Source organism: Toxotes jaculatrix, chromosome 2 (assembly GCF_017976425.1).
Source record: "Toxotes jaculatrix isolate fToxJac2 chromosome 2, fToxJac2.pri, whole genome shotgun sequence".
NCBI lineage: Eukaryota > Metazoa > Chordata > Actinopteri > Toxotidae > Toxotes > Toxotes jaculatrix.
Genome location: NC_054395.1, coordinates 13,337,944 through 13,356,335, shown reverse-complemented (window position 1 = coordinate 13,356,335; position 18,392 = coordinate 13,337,944). Strand labels below are relative to the sequence as shown.

At 40.5% G+C, this 18,392-nt stretch overlaps 1 protein-coding gene across 2 annotated transcripts in view; it reads right to left on the bottom strand.

Moving 5' to 3' along the window:
- acot7 (acyl-CoA thioesterase 7) overlaps positions 1 to 18,392 on the bottom strand; it is a 45,179-nt gene that overhangs the window by 15,272 nt on the left and 11,515 nt on the right. Inside the window, exons 4-8 of one of the 2 annotated variants that reach the window (XM_041056855.1) lie at positions 17,116 to 17,207; positions 16,726 to 16,840; positions 16,326 to 16,340; positions 16,045 to 16,131; positions 3,260 to 3,376 (exon numbers count right to left, since the gene is read on the bottom strand). In XM_041056855.1, coding sequence (XP_040912789.1) covers positions 3,260 to 3,376; positions 16,045 to 16,131; positions 16,326 to 16,340; positions 16,726 to 16,840; positions 17,116 to 17,207 — 426 coding nt within the window. The remainder of the gene's footprint in view (positions 1 to 3,259; positions 3,377 to 16,044; positions 16,132 to 16,325; positions 16,341 to 16,725; positions 16,841 to 17,115; positions 17,208 to 18,392) is intronic. The other variant, XM_041056864.1, reaches the window with a different exon arrangement.

The following is an 18,392-nucleotide window of genomic DNA, read 5'->3' as shown; positions in this document are numbered from 1 at the left end:
CTAAATTGCTTTTAAATGTGTCAATTAATTGATCAACTAATTAACCTCTTCTTCTCTGAGTAGTACTGCTGGCATGGGTTAACACTTTGGTTTGAGTTCAGATTTGTTCCTGCTAAATCACTGAAATGTTGGATTTCTTCTGGTTTTGCGTTGATTCTGCATAAAACTGAACCAGACGTGTTTTTCAAACCGTCATTTCCCTGAATCAAGCCTATTGAAATTCTACACTGTTAGTGCTGTGATCAAAATCTAAGCCAAATCTGTTTCTGCTCAATACATTAATCCACAGGATCTCTGTGTAGCTTTGTCACACAGCATGACAGATGAAATGTGATTGTGGTGCAAAGTTAACATCTGGGATCTTTATCGATCCTCTGACCTCAGTCATTTTTCTAGTGTGGAGTTTCACCGTGGCTGCAGATGAAGACATTTTGAATTGCTTTGTTCATTCTGAATTTCTTGAAATTCTTAAAACCAGGTTGAGGTTCAGGTTGTCTGTGTGTGTGTGTGTGTGTGTGGTGATATTTGTTCATACTGCAAACCTGTCCTGCTCTGCAGTGATTTTTCTGCTGCTACACCACACATGACTGAAAATCTGTGCAATTTGTTAAGTGGACTGTTCAGACTCAACACGGCGGGACCTCGACAACTCATAAAGAAATCATCTGAACATCCTCCACATGAGCCATGTACAGACACAGACCTTGGTCTGTTTAATGTCCTTAGAACCATAGGTTCCCATCTCCCTGTATTCATTTTGTAATGATTTTGTCCATTTGTCTGCTGATGTGTGGTCCTCAAGCTTCACCCAGGTTCGAAATGGAATTTTTTGGAAAACAGGAAAAATCTTTTCACATTTCCAGGAATTGAAATCTTATTCTGAACAAGAACTGTTTACTTTTCTGTTCATCAACCTGCCTTGCCTACTGCCTTCTGTCTTTCATCTAAAAAGAAAGTTGAACATTACAATACACCAGGTCTTCAGACCTTACACTGGATCCCAGTGCATTACAGGATAGAATATACTGCTGACCTGCTTGTACAATATGAAACCATCAGACCTCTTAGATCCTCTGACGCAAACTTACTTATTGTTCCAAGAATGGGAACAAAGATTGGTGAAGCTGGCTGTCTTCAAGAATAGGGTTAAAACCCTTTTATTTATTTATTTATTTATTTATTTATTTATTTATTTATTTATTCATTCATTCATTCATTCATTCATTCATTTATTTATTCATTCGTTCATCCTCCCCATGTTTGTTCCCATATTTTGAACATATAATAATAATTATTATTATATATTTTCTTTTATATTCTCTTTTAGATTGGGGCTTTTCTTTCTTCTGAAATACATATAAAGCACTTTGGAGTTGTGATCTGCAAATTGCTACATCAATGAATTTGCACTTGCCTTTTAGTGATTTCCTATTTTTCCAGAATGCCTTTCACCACTTTACCTAGTCTCCTTGCATCCAGCTGGCTTTTACATATCAGTGGAGGAATAATCATTTTTACACAAAATTCAGCCTCCGAGGCTGATCCTCCCATCTGAGCTGAAACTGGAAAGTCCCAACCAAGAGGTTAGAGGTCAAAGTGGCAGTAACCTTCCTGTGAAGAAATTCTGCCTAAAAAGGTCTATTCAGGGCACAACCCCCCCCAGCAGTAAGACTGCACTGTATTCTGGTCTACTGAGACTACAGCCTGTGGAAAAGTTTGTTGTTTTTCTAACTGCTTTAATGGGTTTCTTGAGAAATCTGCTGATAGTGTGGATTCTTTAAAATGTTTGACCTCAGCCTCCGCTGGAAATATCTCAAACTGATGTATATTATCTGCATTTAGCTGGGTAGAGAAAGTAACTGGAAGAAATACAAGCCATAAAATGATAAAATAAATTCAGAGGTGCAGCCCACAGTGCCAGTAGCTGTTTTTTTTTCTGGCTTTGTGTTTTGATCCTTGACCATTATTTTCCCGTGTACACCTCTTAAGTTTTTTTTTTGTCTGACCACCTTAAGCAAAGTGTGAAATCTACTGGTGACATAACACCTAAGACACCATGGAAGCCGGGGAAATCATGTCGCCACCTCCAAAACTCAGAGGACAGATGGAGACAGCAACTGGAGAGAGTAGGAGCAGCTGAGATTTGTGAACATGGAGCTCAACCGATCTGTACTGTTCAGTTTTCTGGTCCTGAAACCCGCAGAAACGTGTGTTTTAAATGTTTTATATGCCTCCAACCTTCCCATCACACAACTCACTCTATCTTACCTTTAAAAAAAGAAACACTTTCAGATTGAGTGACGTATCAAGCTTGAACAAAGTCACCTGTATCTGAACACACAGTTGTGCTGAGCTGTGAAGTTTAAACATTTTCAGCAGTGGGGAGAGGTGTAGCTGGTCCATTGTTAACATCATATCCTGAGATAATCATAACATCTGAGTGTCTGGATCACATCATGTCCAGCACATGAACAGATAACAGAGTCTGAGCTGAAAAAAACTGAAACCCATAAATGTATTACGCTGTTCTACGCCACTTTGAAGAAACTGCTCTCAGTCACTTTTGACATATTTAGATTCCATAAAAAGACAATGGACACTCTGCAGTAACAAAACTGCCGTGTGTGCCTGTGTCTTTTTTCTGCGTTGTTCAACCTTCAGAACAGAAAAGCCGTATAAACAGTGTCACCATCATGATTGGACACTTTTTACCCACTACGATGCCAAAGGGTACGTGGATGATGGTGTTTCTCAAAATGCTTGAATGAACTTTGAAATGTGAGGCTTGTGGCATTGTGGAGAATGCGGAATAAATGATTTCTCACTGCTCTCTCCTCACTTCACAGTGAGGAAACAGCTCACAGACAAAGCTTGGTAATGGAAAATAGTTCAATCATAACAACGGTGTGTCTTTCCAGATGTAGCAGCAGAACTACAAAACACAACTGGTCTTGATTAGCAACAGTGTGACTGGTGTTAACGCTGGCTAGCCCAATTTACAACAGCACTGTCTGAGGCTGGATTTATAGACTGCTGAGGTACTTTTTTCCCCACATTTTCATATAATTGCGTTTTTAGTGAGTGAAGTTCACTAGTGGGCAGAAAGCAGCTTCAAAGATGGTGGAGACACCGCTTCCCGTAGCCTACAGTATCAACACCGCAGTATGTGTTTTGTAGAGGTATGCATAATTCAAACCTGTGGACATTTTTATGAATCGGTGATTTAAAGCTTTGAGCAGATACTTTGTGTCGTCCTCACCTTTCTTGATCTTACGATGGAAGTTGATGGCATCCACGGAGGCAGTGACAATGTTGGTGTTGCAGTGGCGAGCTGCCACAATGCCAGCGACCTCATCCATCAACTTCATGGTCACACCTGCATCACACACACAAACACACACACACACAGACTTTAGATACACTAACCAAACAGGAAGATTAATAGATGTTCCCTTCCTATGCCTTGCTCTGAATGTTATTTTATTTCATTAAGGATCTCAACAGTCTTTAAGGTTAAATGTAGTCATTAAGTTCGAGGGATTCCCGGTTGTGTTTGAGACACTATTTCACAAAGATGGGTTTGAAGTAAGAGCTAATGGGTTTCCTGATCCAATTACTACCCACTATCCACCCGAAACTAAACTCTGAATGAGTCTCTTTGCCATTTTCTCAACATTAGCTTCTCATTCAGACTCATCAGTCCACCGTGTTTTAGTTGATTGAGAACATAAAGTGTTTCAATGGAAATTCAGCTGTTATTAACGTTCAATAAATGGCCCATTATTTATGTCATTAATGTTAATGTTAATAATTCAAGGTCAAGTCCTTAAATGATGATAAACAGCCTTTTGGTCCACTGTAAACAACATATAATACAGTGAATACTCCAAACAATCATGCAGAATAGTCCGGTTACTTACGGTCCATAAAGACACACAGAACACGGACAGCATTAGTAATTAGTTCTAAAGTTTAAAATGATCTCTGTTCGTGTTTTCCTTACCACTGACCACCTGCAGTCATGCGAATAATGATTTCCCTTGATAGGTAGCAAAGACTGAAGAAGCATGATGTTGCTATGCCTGCACAAAAGCCTTAAGAAGGCAGTTCAGGTGTTGTGTGTATAACTGATAACTTTTGAAGAGAAAATTGCTGGCTTCTTTTAAAGGAACACTTCACCATTTTGTAAAATAAACTTATTTGCCTTCTTGCCAAGAGTCCAGTGACAATATTGCTACTATTCAGGGAGCATTTGTTAATTTTTTTTTTAACAAACTTTGTTCTAAGTCGGACAGAAAGGCTTCCAAGCTTTGAAAAATCTGCTTGTTTAGCACGTTATGGAGTATTTAAGTTTCTTAAGCCTGAGATGTGTCATAACCTTTTCCACCTATTAAAAGCGATGTGGTGGCTTGACAGATTCCCTGTGAATCAACACTAACCATGGTGCTAATAATGACAGGAAAGCTCTGGCGTCAGGCTGTGCACCTGTAAGTGCAAACTCCCCAGGAGCTACAAATATTTCAGTTCCTGGTCGCATCTTTTTTATTACAAATACTGGAGAGCCATTCAAACACAGCATATCATAGCTGGACAGCTCCAAATCGTGTGATACAGAGTGGCTTCAGCCCAGTGCTCTCTAAGGTGATTTAAAACAGGGGATATGATTTCTTGAACTGAACTGTATGATCTAAATTAGGCCTTGCTGCAAAGAGTCCCATTATTAAACCCTATTTTGGTGAAGATGAGAAGGGAGCAAACAGCTTTTTGACTAAATCATGAACCTGAACGTATCTGTAGCAATGGGAATGAGGAATGTCACACTGTGTAATTTTTTTCTTGTCTTGAAAGAGCTCCCTCACACATCTTAACCTTCCTTAACCACAGCTGAAAGGCAGAGTCTAAAGAAGAGAAGGTGTAAATAGGGCAGTGGCTGTAATAGGCAGTAGAGACAGTGCATGTTTATATTTAACAGATCATAACTGAAACCATATTTTCAGTGACACAGTCACACTTCATCACACTTTCCTTGCTAAGAGATAATGGTGAGCAGAAGAAGACTGTTCCAACTCAACCTGTGCTGGATCAGCACAACGACAAAAATCTGATATACAAAAAATAAGTTGGTGAATGTTGGAAGTAAAAAAAAAAAAAAAACAGAAAATGGCAATGCTAGTCTTTTAATATGGTATCAATTTTCAGCAAAAAGTCCAATAAGAATATTTCCCAAAATAAGGTGATCTGTCACTAACTGTAACCAAGTAGCACTGGTTGATGACACAACACAAATCCTTAACCACAGAAATGGAAAAACACAAAACACTCATATGAGGTGTGTTTGGGACAATCCTGTTCTGAAAGGCAAAATGATAAATAACTATTTTGTTGTTTACATTTGAGGAATTCTTGGTCTCTAGCCTCAAAACAAACAGCTTGCAGACTTAGATACTTATATCTTATATCATGCTTTTATTACTTGTGACAAATATTCATAGCCTAATTTTAATGTTATTTTTTAACACCATGAGCATATATTGTAGATGGAAAACAGAGAATTGGACTATGTTGCAGGAGAGGTCAGATAAGAGGGATCTCTGAGCATCAGCTGTATTGTAGCTTAGAACCAGTGCTTCAACAGAGAATGAGAGATCTGGAGCACATGGCCTTCATCTGAGTGAGACATGCTGTCAGTGGAAATGTTATTTGCTGCATGTTATTAAAAGCCTTATTGTGTATTTATTCGTGAGCTCTAGATCTCAGGGCTGTTTGATAATTTATACTCTTCATGAAAACTCACCACAATCGGAATCTGCTGCGAGTGCAATGAAACGTGTTCTCCATGAGAGATGAAACCACAAATATTTAACAGCCACCTTTGAGGCCTACAGGTGGTGAGTATTTGATACTAAAACGATAGATGTAAAAGATGTTGGGGTGAAGTATCACTTTTAAGATGTGAGAACGAATCCGTCAAACAGTCCATCATCCAAAAAGTTTACAGAGCACTTTCCCCGCACTAAAAGCTTACAAATGACTTGAAGTGCAAGAAAACACTTTGAGCAGGAAATCAAAGTTGCACATTACAATAAGGCTTGAAAGCCATTAGTTCCCTAATGGTGCAGAGCTCACAAAGTGGACACAGAGGAATTCACAAATCTACATCTGCAATTGTCAGACTGCACCACATGTACAGCCTTGGCAGCTTGTGTCATGTGTGAAGGAAACAGTTGTTTGCGGGTTTCTCACAGAAAGTGGGACATCTTGTATGGAGTGGGTGGGTTGTAGATGAGAGAAGCGAGGAAGAGGGTGGCATCTGTTTCTCATTGCAGAGAATGTGTGTGTGTGTGTGTAATCTGCGGGTGTTTGTGAACATATGCTCATTTAAAGAAATTCAGACCCTTCACTAGACACTCCAGTTGCCCCAGTCGTTTCCTCTGAGCCGCTTTTTGTATCTCTCATGCTACAGAAAATCAATAAGTCTGCTTGATAATGGCTGGTTTGGCTCAAAAAAAGGCTCCTACCACCATCTCTATTTATGACAGCCAAACGTGTGGGAGTACAAACAGAATGTGCTGCTTGCTCCCAAATGCAGCATTCCTTGTAAAAGTGGACTCGCTGAGTTGATTAAGAATTAAACATGCTATTACTTTGACATCCACATATCCCAAACGGTCACAGCGTCGCTTTCATTTTATTTTGCTGATGATACTGATCTGCACAAAAGCTGCTGGAGAGTAGACTTCTTTTTAAATTAGAAAATGGCTTGATGGTAGAGAAATCGAATGAAGCTCTGACGCTGCTGTGCAATTATGTGGTTAAACTCAGGCCAGGCAGCATAAGAGATCACCTTAAACTCCAATGAATAAACTCTATATTATTATATGTCATATACTATATATATATATATATTAAAATGCTCTTTGATTGAGGCTAATGATGTGGCCACAGTTCAGAAAGGTGACAACATGTCAGCAGGCAAGGAAATATCTAAGTTCTTTAAGCCTGTTGGCAAGGCATTTTCCAAAACCTATCTTGGTTTTTTCCCCCCTTCCCATCTCCACTATGTTGTGAAAATTGATGGGATCTCACCTAAGATTGAAAATTTCCCCCGGGATACAAGACACAGCAGGCTGTTGCCGGAGTGGTCATGTCTGCGCATGTAACAGTTAATGGAGACGGATCATGACCTGACGAGATGATAAAATTGAACTCTGTATTACACTAACTGAAACTAAACATTTCATTTAAAGTTAAAGACACCCTACCCGAGTTTGTTACAGTGACCCCAACCTGAGATTTCCTCACAGCTCAATCGATATTTGAAACTCGTCTATGAACTCTGTTGACCTTAATAAACACTGACAGTGAGTTCAAAGGAAATGCTGAACTTTTACAATTTTGGATGGGGTCTGTGTCAAAGTTTGCTTGGTGCATCACTGACATTAACAGGTAACTAAAAGATAAACATCAGGGTTGCTTGCTTTTAAAACAATGCTAAGGTATTTGATTTCACTCTGCAAAGATAATCTACTCAACCCCTTAGGTCCCTTATTTGCTATAAAGGAACGCAACTGTAACAATTACAGCTGAAAATTGAAAGTAGCATTAAACAAAACATTACTGTTGTCTTTTCTACAAAAAAGTCTGTTTTTTTTTTTTTGCCTTTATCTCATAACAGTGTCACAAAACAGCAGCTCTGGTGGCAGCAATCCTGCATCAGCTGATAAACTCTGACAGCATTAATCCTTGAAACAAAGTGACCCTGCAATTTTGAGATTTCATCTCATTTGCTCTTCCATTTGCAAATATTAACTGGTAAGAATTGGATTATGTTTTTATTCTGTTTCTCTGTAATGGTATGAGGGGCTCTTTTCAGAATGAAATGATCTTTAGGAGGTCATGTGGGGTAAATGAAGAAATCATAAGGGACGGACAGAGAGCCCTGCTCAGCATGCTGTTGGATGAAGTGAATGCTAATGTGTTAAATGACTAGACTGGAACAGTCCAGAATACCATTTTATGGCATGGCATGAACTCTGTAGCTCTGTAAGAAACAAATAAATAGAAATGTACTGTGGACTTTTTGTCTGGCCTGTGAGTTTCTGAGGGGTTTTGAGACTGAGTGGAACAGTGAGAGTGGGCTCCCATGGTCTTGTTCCCCCAGATCCCCAGTGCTCTCCAGATGCCTTCAGAAAACAAGGATAGTGGGCGTATGGTGGGGTAATTATGCCACTTTGCTCATGCTCTTCACTTTACCCCGCTCTCCTGAGAGACTTTCCACGGCCTAAGAGTAGCTATGAGTAGTTAAAAGTTTGGATGTTTGAAAATACTGTCGTTTAGCCAGCGTTAGTTCTGATGGTAGAGCTGAGAGGCAATTATACACAGTAACTGAGGTCTTCATTACCTAAATTGTTGGAATTTTAGTTGCTTTTTTTCCACCACACACTTGTCACATTGTGGGGAAAAGCTTCAGCAATTCCCCCACATGGTTCATTAGCATACCTCATCGTCAGCAGCACAGCCAGAACAAATACGGATGTGGTGCATTGTGGTCTGAATTTGAGACTGGTGTCCAGACCCTGGTTCAAATCAAGGCAAGGGCTTTTCAAATGTAAGCGCAATGTTCACCTTTTCTACAACATTATGCTGATCTTCACCTTCATTTTGTTGCCTTAACTTAAAACTCTACCAATCAATATTTCTCCTTACCTATAATATATTAACTATGAATAAAATCCATGTGAAATATCAAACCCACAGAGGAATATCACCCAACCCTGCGATTCTCTGAACTTTTTAGCCTCCCTTAGCACAGTATTTCAATATAATTGTGTAGTTCGGTTTCAACGTTCTCATCAACCCCGTTTCAAGCAGCGGGCGGCCAACAGTTTTATCTGGAGCAACTAGAAACCTGTGACTAAAATGTCGAGACAAATCAAGCGGAGGACTGCACTGTCCTTGACTACCAAAGATGCTTGTCTTTATTAATCACTACCATCAGTGGAACTATTAATGCAACTCCTGCAAAAACGCCTCTCCTTGTACAGTCGATGTAAAAGGTTGAAGCGAGGCTCAATGTGAGACTGCAAATGAGGACAAGCGAGGCCAAGACAGCCCTGGGCCTGGCGTTACACATTCACAGGGTGACATGGCACACTATGACTCTCCCTTTGCCGTAGGGTGGGAACACGAAAGGCAGAGTGTGGGGGTGGGATGTGGGTGGGTGGGTGTGTGTGGGAGGAGGGGTGCGGCTGGATGGAGATGGTGTGTGTGTGTGTAAAGAGGAAAGACAGCTCACTCCAAATGGGGGAAAAAGGGCAATTAGTAACCAAGTCCCTAGTGCAGCCCAGTTTGCCATGGGGCAGAATATCTCTGTGATTAGATTTCTTGTGACGATTTCCCCAAATCTTGGAGCACAATGCCGTCCATCAGCAACAGGCATGAGAACAATGAGGGAAATCTTCCGGGCAGCTCTTGTCACCCATCGACTCTGTGTCCCAACTTCCAAGCCCTTTTAATTAGAAACAGCTCAGACACAGCACACTACGCAAAGCTCCCAGCGATGTAAAGGGGAGGAGTGAGTGTGACACCAAGAGATCGACAGCAAAGTATCTGTGACCTCTGCCTTTCTCACATATTCGCTTATCACTTCCTAAACTTAATCCCTGCATCTCTTCATCTCTCCTTCTTCCCTCTCGTCCCTGTCCTTGCCCTCTGCCTACCTTTATCCCCCACTAGCAATTCCCTATTTCTTTCCGTCCTTCTCATCCCCTCCCTAATATGTGCTTTAATCACGGACAGTATCAAATGGCTCAAACTGCCTCCTAATGAGCTGTTACTATAGAAACAGCTCCTGTTAACATTACTGCCATGCAGCAACCCACCTACATCCTCTTACAAAGTCCCATAAGCTGCACATTTTTTTTGTATATTTTACCATTCCCGCTGTGGTGAGCCTTACTAAACACCACACAGCACCTTAACAGATTTACGTGTGGCTCTAAGTTCTGCAAATCGCAAGTGAGTGCTGTCATGATTACTGTTAAACTATAAGATCCATGCACACCACTGGCCTGGGAAAAAGCCCTGAGATATGATTCCTGTGACAGAAATTCTGTCAGATAAAGGGCTTTCAGATAAAACGCACCTCTGGCTGTGATGGTAAAGGTCACTGGCTCCGGCAGATGAGTTTTCTAAATGCACAACTTCGCCTTCAGTTTGGAGTAAACACAGTTCATTTCTGTTCTGTTTTTAACTGGTTAATATTCATTTCATCATTTATGTATTTTTTGCAGTTTCAGTTTGATTTACTCACTATACTGTCTCTAAAAACCTGTTCTCTTGCCTTCCAGCCATCATAATCTAAAGGAGAGATAAAAAAAATAATTGATACTCTGTGGCAACTTCAGTTATTACAGTACTAAATTAAATGTATTAAAATTTTCTTTTACTACAAATTGCCTCACATTGATAGACCCCTGACAGCTTAAAGTAAGTGTCCACTTCCTTTCCCTTTCACACACACACAGAGTCAAATACCGGCCTTATTAGACCGTTCCATGGGTTGTTGCTGTTATTGAATCAATTTGATGCAGGGAGTTATAGTCGGTGCCTTCCCTCTCCCGTATTGATTCTATGTCAGCATCGAGCACAAGCAAACAAACTCTCCATTCAGTTAATGGCTGGTTTGAACACGGTGAGGCCGCTCTGCTATGTTTTTGGTTCAGTTCATTAAAGATCCTTTCACACTGAAATAACTGTCCATATTCAGGTTTCCTCACTGATTTCACTTGCAGATAACTGAAATACTTTCATTACCACAGCCAGAGAGAATTATGATGACTTTTTAACTTTTTTTTTTTATGCTTTTAGAAAAAAAAAAAAAAAAAACTTAAAAAACTCTACATAAGTTCTTTTTGTAACTTGAATGGGGTTTTTTAAGATAACAATTTCCCTTTGGGATTAATTAAGTTCTCTATAGATATTTCAGTCTGCCAGGGAAGGAGGACCCAGTGTCTCTTGTCTACCAGGAGCCTGATTTTCACCTGCATGTCCTGATCATTAATGACTCTTCTCCTGAGTCTAGAAAAAGCACCAACAGTGCATCTGATTCAGTATTTTATTTCTGAATCAATGTTGGTTTTGAAAGAAAGAAGGCTGCCAAAGTAAAGGAGGTGATCCACACACACATACTCTCTCCTCACAAAGGTCGATCTCACAAGCTCCAGTGGATATATATCCCTTGTCTCCCTGAATTCCTCTGTCTCAGGCAGTGACATGTTTATATACTCACTGAGCATAGACCTGAGCAGAGGACAGATAATATATAATATATAGAGCCACAGTGATGGACGTGATCCTGTGCTCAGGTATTCACACACACACGCACGCACGCACGCACGCACGCACACACACACACACACACACACACACACACACACACACACACACACACACACACACACACACACACACCTTCTATTAAAACTACACACACCAACCACTTGACAGCCACACATTTCTATTTCATCTTCCTTCTCTCTCTCTCTCACACACACACACACACACACACATTCAAACATGCACATTAAGGTGTGTACATAGACTGGAAATGCACCAATACAAATATACATCGATGGCCTGAGTGTGGTCACGCACACACACACAATCAATGGCAGATTTTTTTTAGTAAGTATATTATTCCTCTATTTAATTGAACAAACCAACAAAACAAATCCCAGCATCTTACAATGTTTGTGTTGTTTTAGCCTTTTTTCTGCCTTTTTTTTTTTATTGGACTGCGGTGGTGTCCACCTGTGGCAATCAACTGCTGTTTCCATGGAAACAGGTGGTACGCTTCCTTAGAACACGAAGGAGGGCGGGGGGCGAGCAGGGAGAGAGGAAGAGAGAGCATGAGATAATGAGGGGAGGTGGGCAGAATGTAGTGAAGTAGCAAGAAAGAAAAGGAAAGTGAGAGACAGAAAGAAAAGGAAGACCGTTGAGTTAAAGGGAATCGTGGTGGGCTCAAGTCAAAGTTTCTGATCCTCTGATCTTTTCCCGCACTTTGAAAATTTCCAGGCATGTTGAAAACGATCATAACAAACCCAGGTGCTGACCGTTCAAGGCCTGCAACTGCACAGTTGCAGGCCTTGACCTCACAACATCTGGCATTGTAAACATTTTGGGTATTTATCAGGAATGTTTCTGTCGTCATTTCACAAGCTATTTTCCTTTCCTACGGCCAAGCACCTGCCAAGCAGCGCATGTGTGTTTTACTGATTGATAATTCTTGACTCCACAAATGTGATCCACTCTCCACAAACATCAAGTCACATAAGTTTATATCGTCTCACTTACTCACTCACTCAATGAAAAGTTACACTGGATTCTACAAATGTTCTGTTACTCTGGATCATCACAGAAGTCAACATTTTTCACATGCACTATTTCCTCTGTAGAGAGTGCTACCAGTAAAAAAAAAAAAAAAAAAGGTTTTTAAATATCAGAGGTTGAAACTTTGGTTAACAACTCTGTTTTATTGTCATGAACAGGATGTGAAAGCCGTTTAGTTCCAAGTAACTGAAAAATTACTTGCTAAATGAGGAATATGACGCCCACACGAGGCAGAATGGGATCCCATATGACTTTCAAATCAATCCTGACCAAATAGATGGTATTAAAATGACCCAAATGTATTGCAATTATGTTGCATCAGCAACATAATTGTCAAATCTCTGGCTGGATATGGTGTCTCATTTTGGCTCCGCTGTTACCATCTGCCGTCAGTAAGGATTCTCTGATGGGATATTCAATAAAAAAATATTTTTTTATAGAGAAAACAATGAATATCTATTTGCAAGATGCATATGCACCTACTATCTATTTACAAAATAAACATGCATGAGTGTTCTCAGATGTTCATGTGCTTTATGGCTCCTTAGGCTCATGCTAAGTAGGCAACTTTTCCACAGCACAAAGGGGAAACAAACAGCACATAAATATCCTGTCATTGTCATGGAGGAGTCAGTTTGCTCTTCTCCAACAAGACCGTGGGGTGGGGGGAGGAGTGAGATCGAGTAAGACACAGTAAGAGAGAAGGAGAGAGAGCGAGCGCCCTGGCTGCCTGACCTGACTTGGTTATGTAAACAAAATAAGTGTAGTGAAAGCAGCAGCAGCGAACAGCAGGGAACACTGCCTAATGAGCAATGGCATGTACAGAGAGAGAGCGGCAATGTGTGTATGCGTGTGTGAGCGCATGTGTGTATTATAAATGACCTGCATGCTTGTTCCACATTTGATTTTTTAATTGGACAGATTTCTCAGCGAGCTCTCCAAATTAAAAAGGCAACCATGACACGTGCGACACTTCTCTGCCCCACCCTGATCCCTCCTCCTCTCGTACCGCCGTCCTGTCCTGTCTCCTTCTCAGTACTTTCTCTTTCTCAGTCAATATCTCTGTTCTGTTTTTCTCCCTCGCTATCTGGTGCCTCTGTGTTGGCCTCTTTTACATAGGTGACCTCAATAGAAAAGGCAGTATGAGTTAGGGATACCCCGGTGGAAACAATATACCTCGACTGATAAAAAGCATCTGTTCTGTGCTGATAAAATGTTGGATTTGTTACAGATGCAGAGAGAATGCTTTCTACTCAAGGTTTGGTTTGTTTATGTTGTTTGGGACATCAGATAATCAAGTTTTTGGTTACGGGTGGCTAAGCCATCAAATCTGTATATGCACTTATTTCATTAATTCCTTATCTTGCTTTTAATCTTAGTTTGCTTTCTGTACTGTTTGCTCTCTGTCTCGTTTCTTGTTTTGTGTGTGTGTGTGTGTGTTGGGGGGGAGTGGGGGCTGGCACAAATCCAGCAGCCGAAAGGGCCTAAGGAGAAGGAAAAACACAACTGGAAGCTTCTTGCTTACAAAAAGTGAAACAAGGAGCCTGATCATGCCGTTTTGAAATAAAGATAATTGCATAGGCTCGAGAAGAAATTGTAGCAAGGTCAAAACCTGAGTGATAGACAGACAATTTCAGCCTCTGGGTCGACTTGTCAGAAAAAAAGCACAGAATTGAAAACGGCATCAGCCCCATAAATTTCCTGTTACAAGGACCTTCTGTTTTCCATTTGTTGTTGTGCCCGACTATTTCCTCCTTCGGCCTTGTCATTCTGTGCTGTGCCAGCCAGGCCCATGACAGCACAGAATGCTGTCAATGTAAGTAACACAGAACTACAACAACCCAGGCAGTTATTTCAACAAGGCAACACAACATACACACGAATACAGAGCAATCACTCACTACAACCCAAAGTGTTCACACTCGCTGCCGAAAACTTACATTGCTGAAGCTAAAAACGCATTTTTATTCTTACATTTCTCATCCATTCACTTAGGAGAACATAAGTGCTAAAAGCCATAAAATTCTTTCTCAAGGATGCTTCACTTTGGATTAAGTTCAGCAGTATTTCTTCCTCTGTGCCTCTGCTGTGTCGCCACAGGACACACTGTGCCAGTGTACAGTCTGGGGGTTAATGCCAAAGGCTATAAAGCTTGGAGAAACCTTGTTGGTGTATTCATACGAAAACTGCTGAGGATGGAATAAACGGAACAATGCAGATACTTGAAAACATGTGAATGTGCACTACATGTGCTATATGTAGGCACTTTTGTGTATATGTGATGTTGAAATGTTTTATCGCCCATTACAGATGTTACTTTACTCTTCTCATTCTCTTCTTCTTCTACTCTTCTCCCTCCCTCCCTCCCTCCCTCCCTCCTCCCAACCTTCTGCTGTGTCTTTAAACCCCTTTCTATATGTTCTCTGCTGTAAGTGTCTCTGTTTCATCATCTCCTCCCTGCAGGATTTCCATATCGTACTGATGTCGTGGACGGTCTGGCCTGTCCCTGGCCTGAATACCAAACAATCTGATGCTGTTTATGCACTCTTTGTTTCACATGTGTGAGAACGACAAAGAAATCTGACAGATACTAGAGACCAAGCGGCAGAGGGCAACTTGGAAACTCTGAGCGCTGAAATGGCTTGTCAGCAGCTGTTAGCACTGGATCAATCACACCGTGTGGTTGTACATTTGAACTTTGAATGAAACTCCAAGCAGATATAAAACTATACTTTGCATTGATTTAAATACGACAGAGGCTCAAAGCTCTCTATTTCAGGGAAATCAGTGTAATAGATACAGTATTTCTTCCTTTGACTTACACATACTGCATGCATCTGTTACTTACATTTACATTTTCAGAGATAGAGTAAATACTGTATATAGCCATCATAAGAGAACCATAATTTACTGCACACCTGGAGCAATGCTGCTTCTTTGTAGAGAAAAAATACAGACCGTTCTGAAAAGGTAAATCTTGCTCTGTTAGCCTGAATGATTTCATGGAGTCCTCACTGGATTTTTAGAAAATATTCCAGAAACCACTCCTTGGTCACCACTGAAAGCTGAATTAAGTTATTTATGACACGCAGAGTGCTGAAAAACTCCCACACAAACTTAAAGAACCTCAGCCCTCTGATACTGCTGGCTTTTCAAGTGCTAACCTGTTAGCAAAAAATGCCCACTTCACATCCAGCGGGCACAGACCAACATGAGCATCCAGTAGGAGTTGTGTTTCTGTCCCACTTCATTAGTATAAGTTCGGTACTCAATGCCCTTCAGCTCTGTTTTTATCCACCTGAATAACACCTGAAAGAACAATCTATGTCTTCAAATGCTGGGGGGTTAGGCTTTGGCACAATGAGTGACCCCTCACATTGAAAGTAGTCATTTCATTCATTGCTAATATCAAAAGAATTGCTAAATGGACCTTTGAAGCCTCATCATTTTTCTCAGCAACATGTTTTGGACAGCGACCCCAGAAAGTTAGCCCGCTGGCAGGCCGTCGTGCTATTTCTCAGACATTTCTGTGATTTATCGTACCTACATAACTACTACATTTTTCACCTTTGTTTTGTGTTGAATGCTTCAAATTTGGCAGGAACGTTAAGGGGTTAACTGCTTACCTAATAAAAAAGAAGCAGTCGGACTCACCTCCATGAACATAGTTGTGTAGTGTGCAGTCAGAGGGGCCCACCAGGTGGATCAGAGTGGACTGGCTGAAGCCAACAGTGTGCTGTTCTGCAATGCAAACATACAAACACACACTCACACACATGTACAACAAGAAAATTGAAACAAGAAATGTAAAAAGAAAATATGTTAATGTGTATTTTGCCCAAGCAAGCAACAAGAACTGCATGCTTCCATTCATTCTGCTCAGCCAAAGTCACTGCAACAGACTGACATGCAGCCTCTTGAACGGGTTAGCATACCTTTAGGTGGATCGTCTGCAGATGAGCCAATGTAACAAAATTAAAGAATTAGTTAACAATTTTACTATCATGATTTTACTATCATAAATTCACAGTCAATCAATAAAATCGCATTTTACTCTGTATCCTTTATATGTTGAAGATGCACAAGTGTAACATTAAGAGGAAGGCACACGTCAACAACAGTGCAACACAGTTTACTATCACAACACCAACTAAAAGCTAAAGCAATGGAAATATGAGTGCACTGATGCAGAACACGGTGCCCTGTATTATATATGCCTGAATCTTCTCCTGTTACTACAACCACTACACCTACTTAAGTCACTCAATCCACCAGAGAGTGAAAACTCTGTTGTATCTTTGAACTGGATTTGGGTCCTGTAGGGTAGGATGCTACCTGGGTTTGGTGGAGATGACACCACCTCTTCAGTCCTTGCTTTGGTCTCCAGTCTCTCCATCTTCTGAGCCTCGTAGCGTTTCCTGCCCTCCTCAGCTTGCTCTGCGCTGGCGTACTACAGGCAGAACATATAACGTACCAACATATTAGCAGGTGTACACATCCACTCAAACATCTGTCTCTACGTGGCTGTATATGAAGTATGTAGACACATTTTATGACACTGACTTTCAAGACAAACAAGTAAAGTGAAATGGATTAAAGGTCAAAATTTTTATTTTGATCAGATGGCCTCTCTGATACATATGGAGGGATGAGAGTCAGACAAACAGAGTGAAGCTGACAGGTAAAATGCCAAACTTCTATCTATTAAGGTCAGAATGGCTGTACCTTGATGGGCGGCACCTCCATAATCTTGTCGACATTCTGCAGAGAGCAGGGGACGTACCACAGCGCTGCCTTGTTGGCCAGCTTTTTGGCACCTGAAGTCATAGAGAAAAGGTTCAATTCTTGTGTCGAGAAAAATGTCATTAAGGAACTTTACGGCTTTCTTCTACCAAATAAGCCAACACATTTTTTTTTCTCTGAGTTTTGTGACTGCAAACCAGCCAAGTTTTGACATGTCTTATACATAAAATGACAATGGAGCAAACCATTTTGAAATAGCTGTTGTCAAAACAGACATTTTTATTAACACCCCAATAAAAGCCAATCCAATTTTTTTACAAATCCACTGGTGCTGCCCAAAGATTAGTCTTTCTTTTGCAAACAAAGGAGCAGAAAACAAATGAGGGCATTGTTCAAAGACAATCATTTATGTCTATTCAGAACACAAGCTCTCATTCACTAAACTCGTTCAGTCGGTTTGCACAAGGTTTAGAATAATCCCCAAATCCTGAACTTTCTGCATTTTAACATTGTGAATATAAACTGGATGGAATACAACAGAAACTCACTCATTAAAGTCCCTGTACAAACATTTATGTTGTGACATTCACTCTTTTGGCAGTTGACACATTATTATTAAAGATGTTGTCATTTCATTTTTAAATAAAGGACAATTATTTTAACAGTCCTACAGTAACAGATGTTACTGTACTAACAGATGTTACTGTAGGAATTTAAAGCATTGTTTCATTTTTGCATGCTATTGTTTGTCTTATGGGAATATCTTGGAAAGATTTTTTAAAAAATTAATGCTCTCACTCACAGACGTTTTCCATTAGATTCTCTTGTCTTGTAAATCCCTAAATAAAACCATTTCCATCATGAATGAGCGAAGTACACTGCATTTGCAAACAGGTATACCTGATCTTTCTGTCTACTTCCATATAGTACATGAAACACTTTGGTAGTCGGCTCTGCCCTCCCATAGAAAGTTAAGAACCATAAGATCAGAAGACAAAACTCATGGAAATCACATCTCACAGCAATCAGGTGGAGAGGTTGTCATAGTGATATCTGCTCTATTCTGCCTACACTTTTTCACTTAATTCCCTAACAGAGAGAAAGGGGTTATTTTGAGGTTGTGTTGTTACGGCACACAAGGGAGGCGCACAGGGCAGCAGGTTGAAGTGAAATCACTATCTTCACGTGTTTAAGAATTTTACTTGTGGTTTTTACTATGAACTTTGTGGGTTAGTTTCATTAGGATGGAGGATACTGAG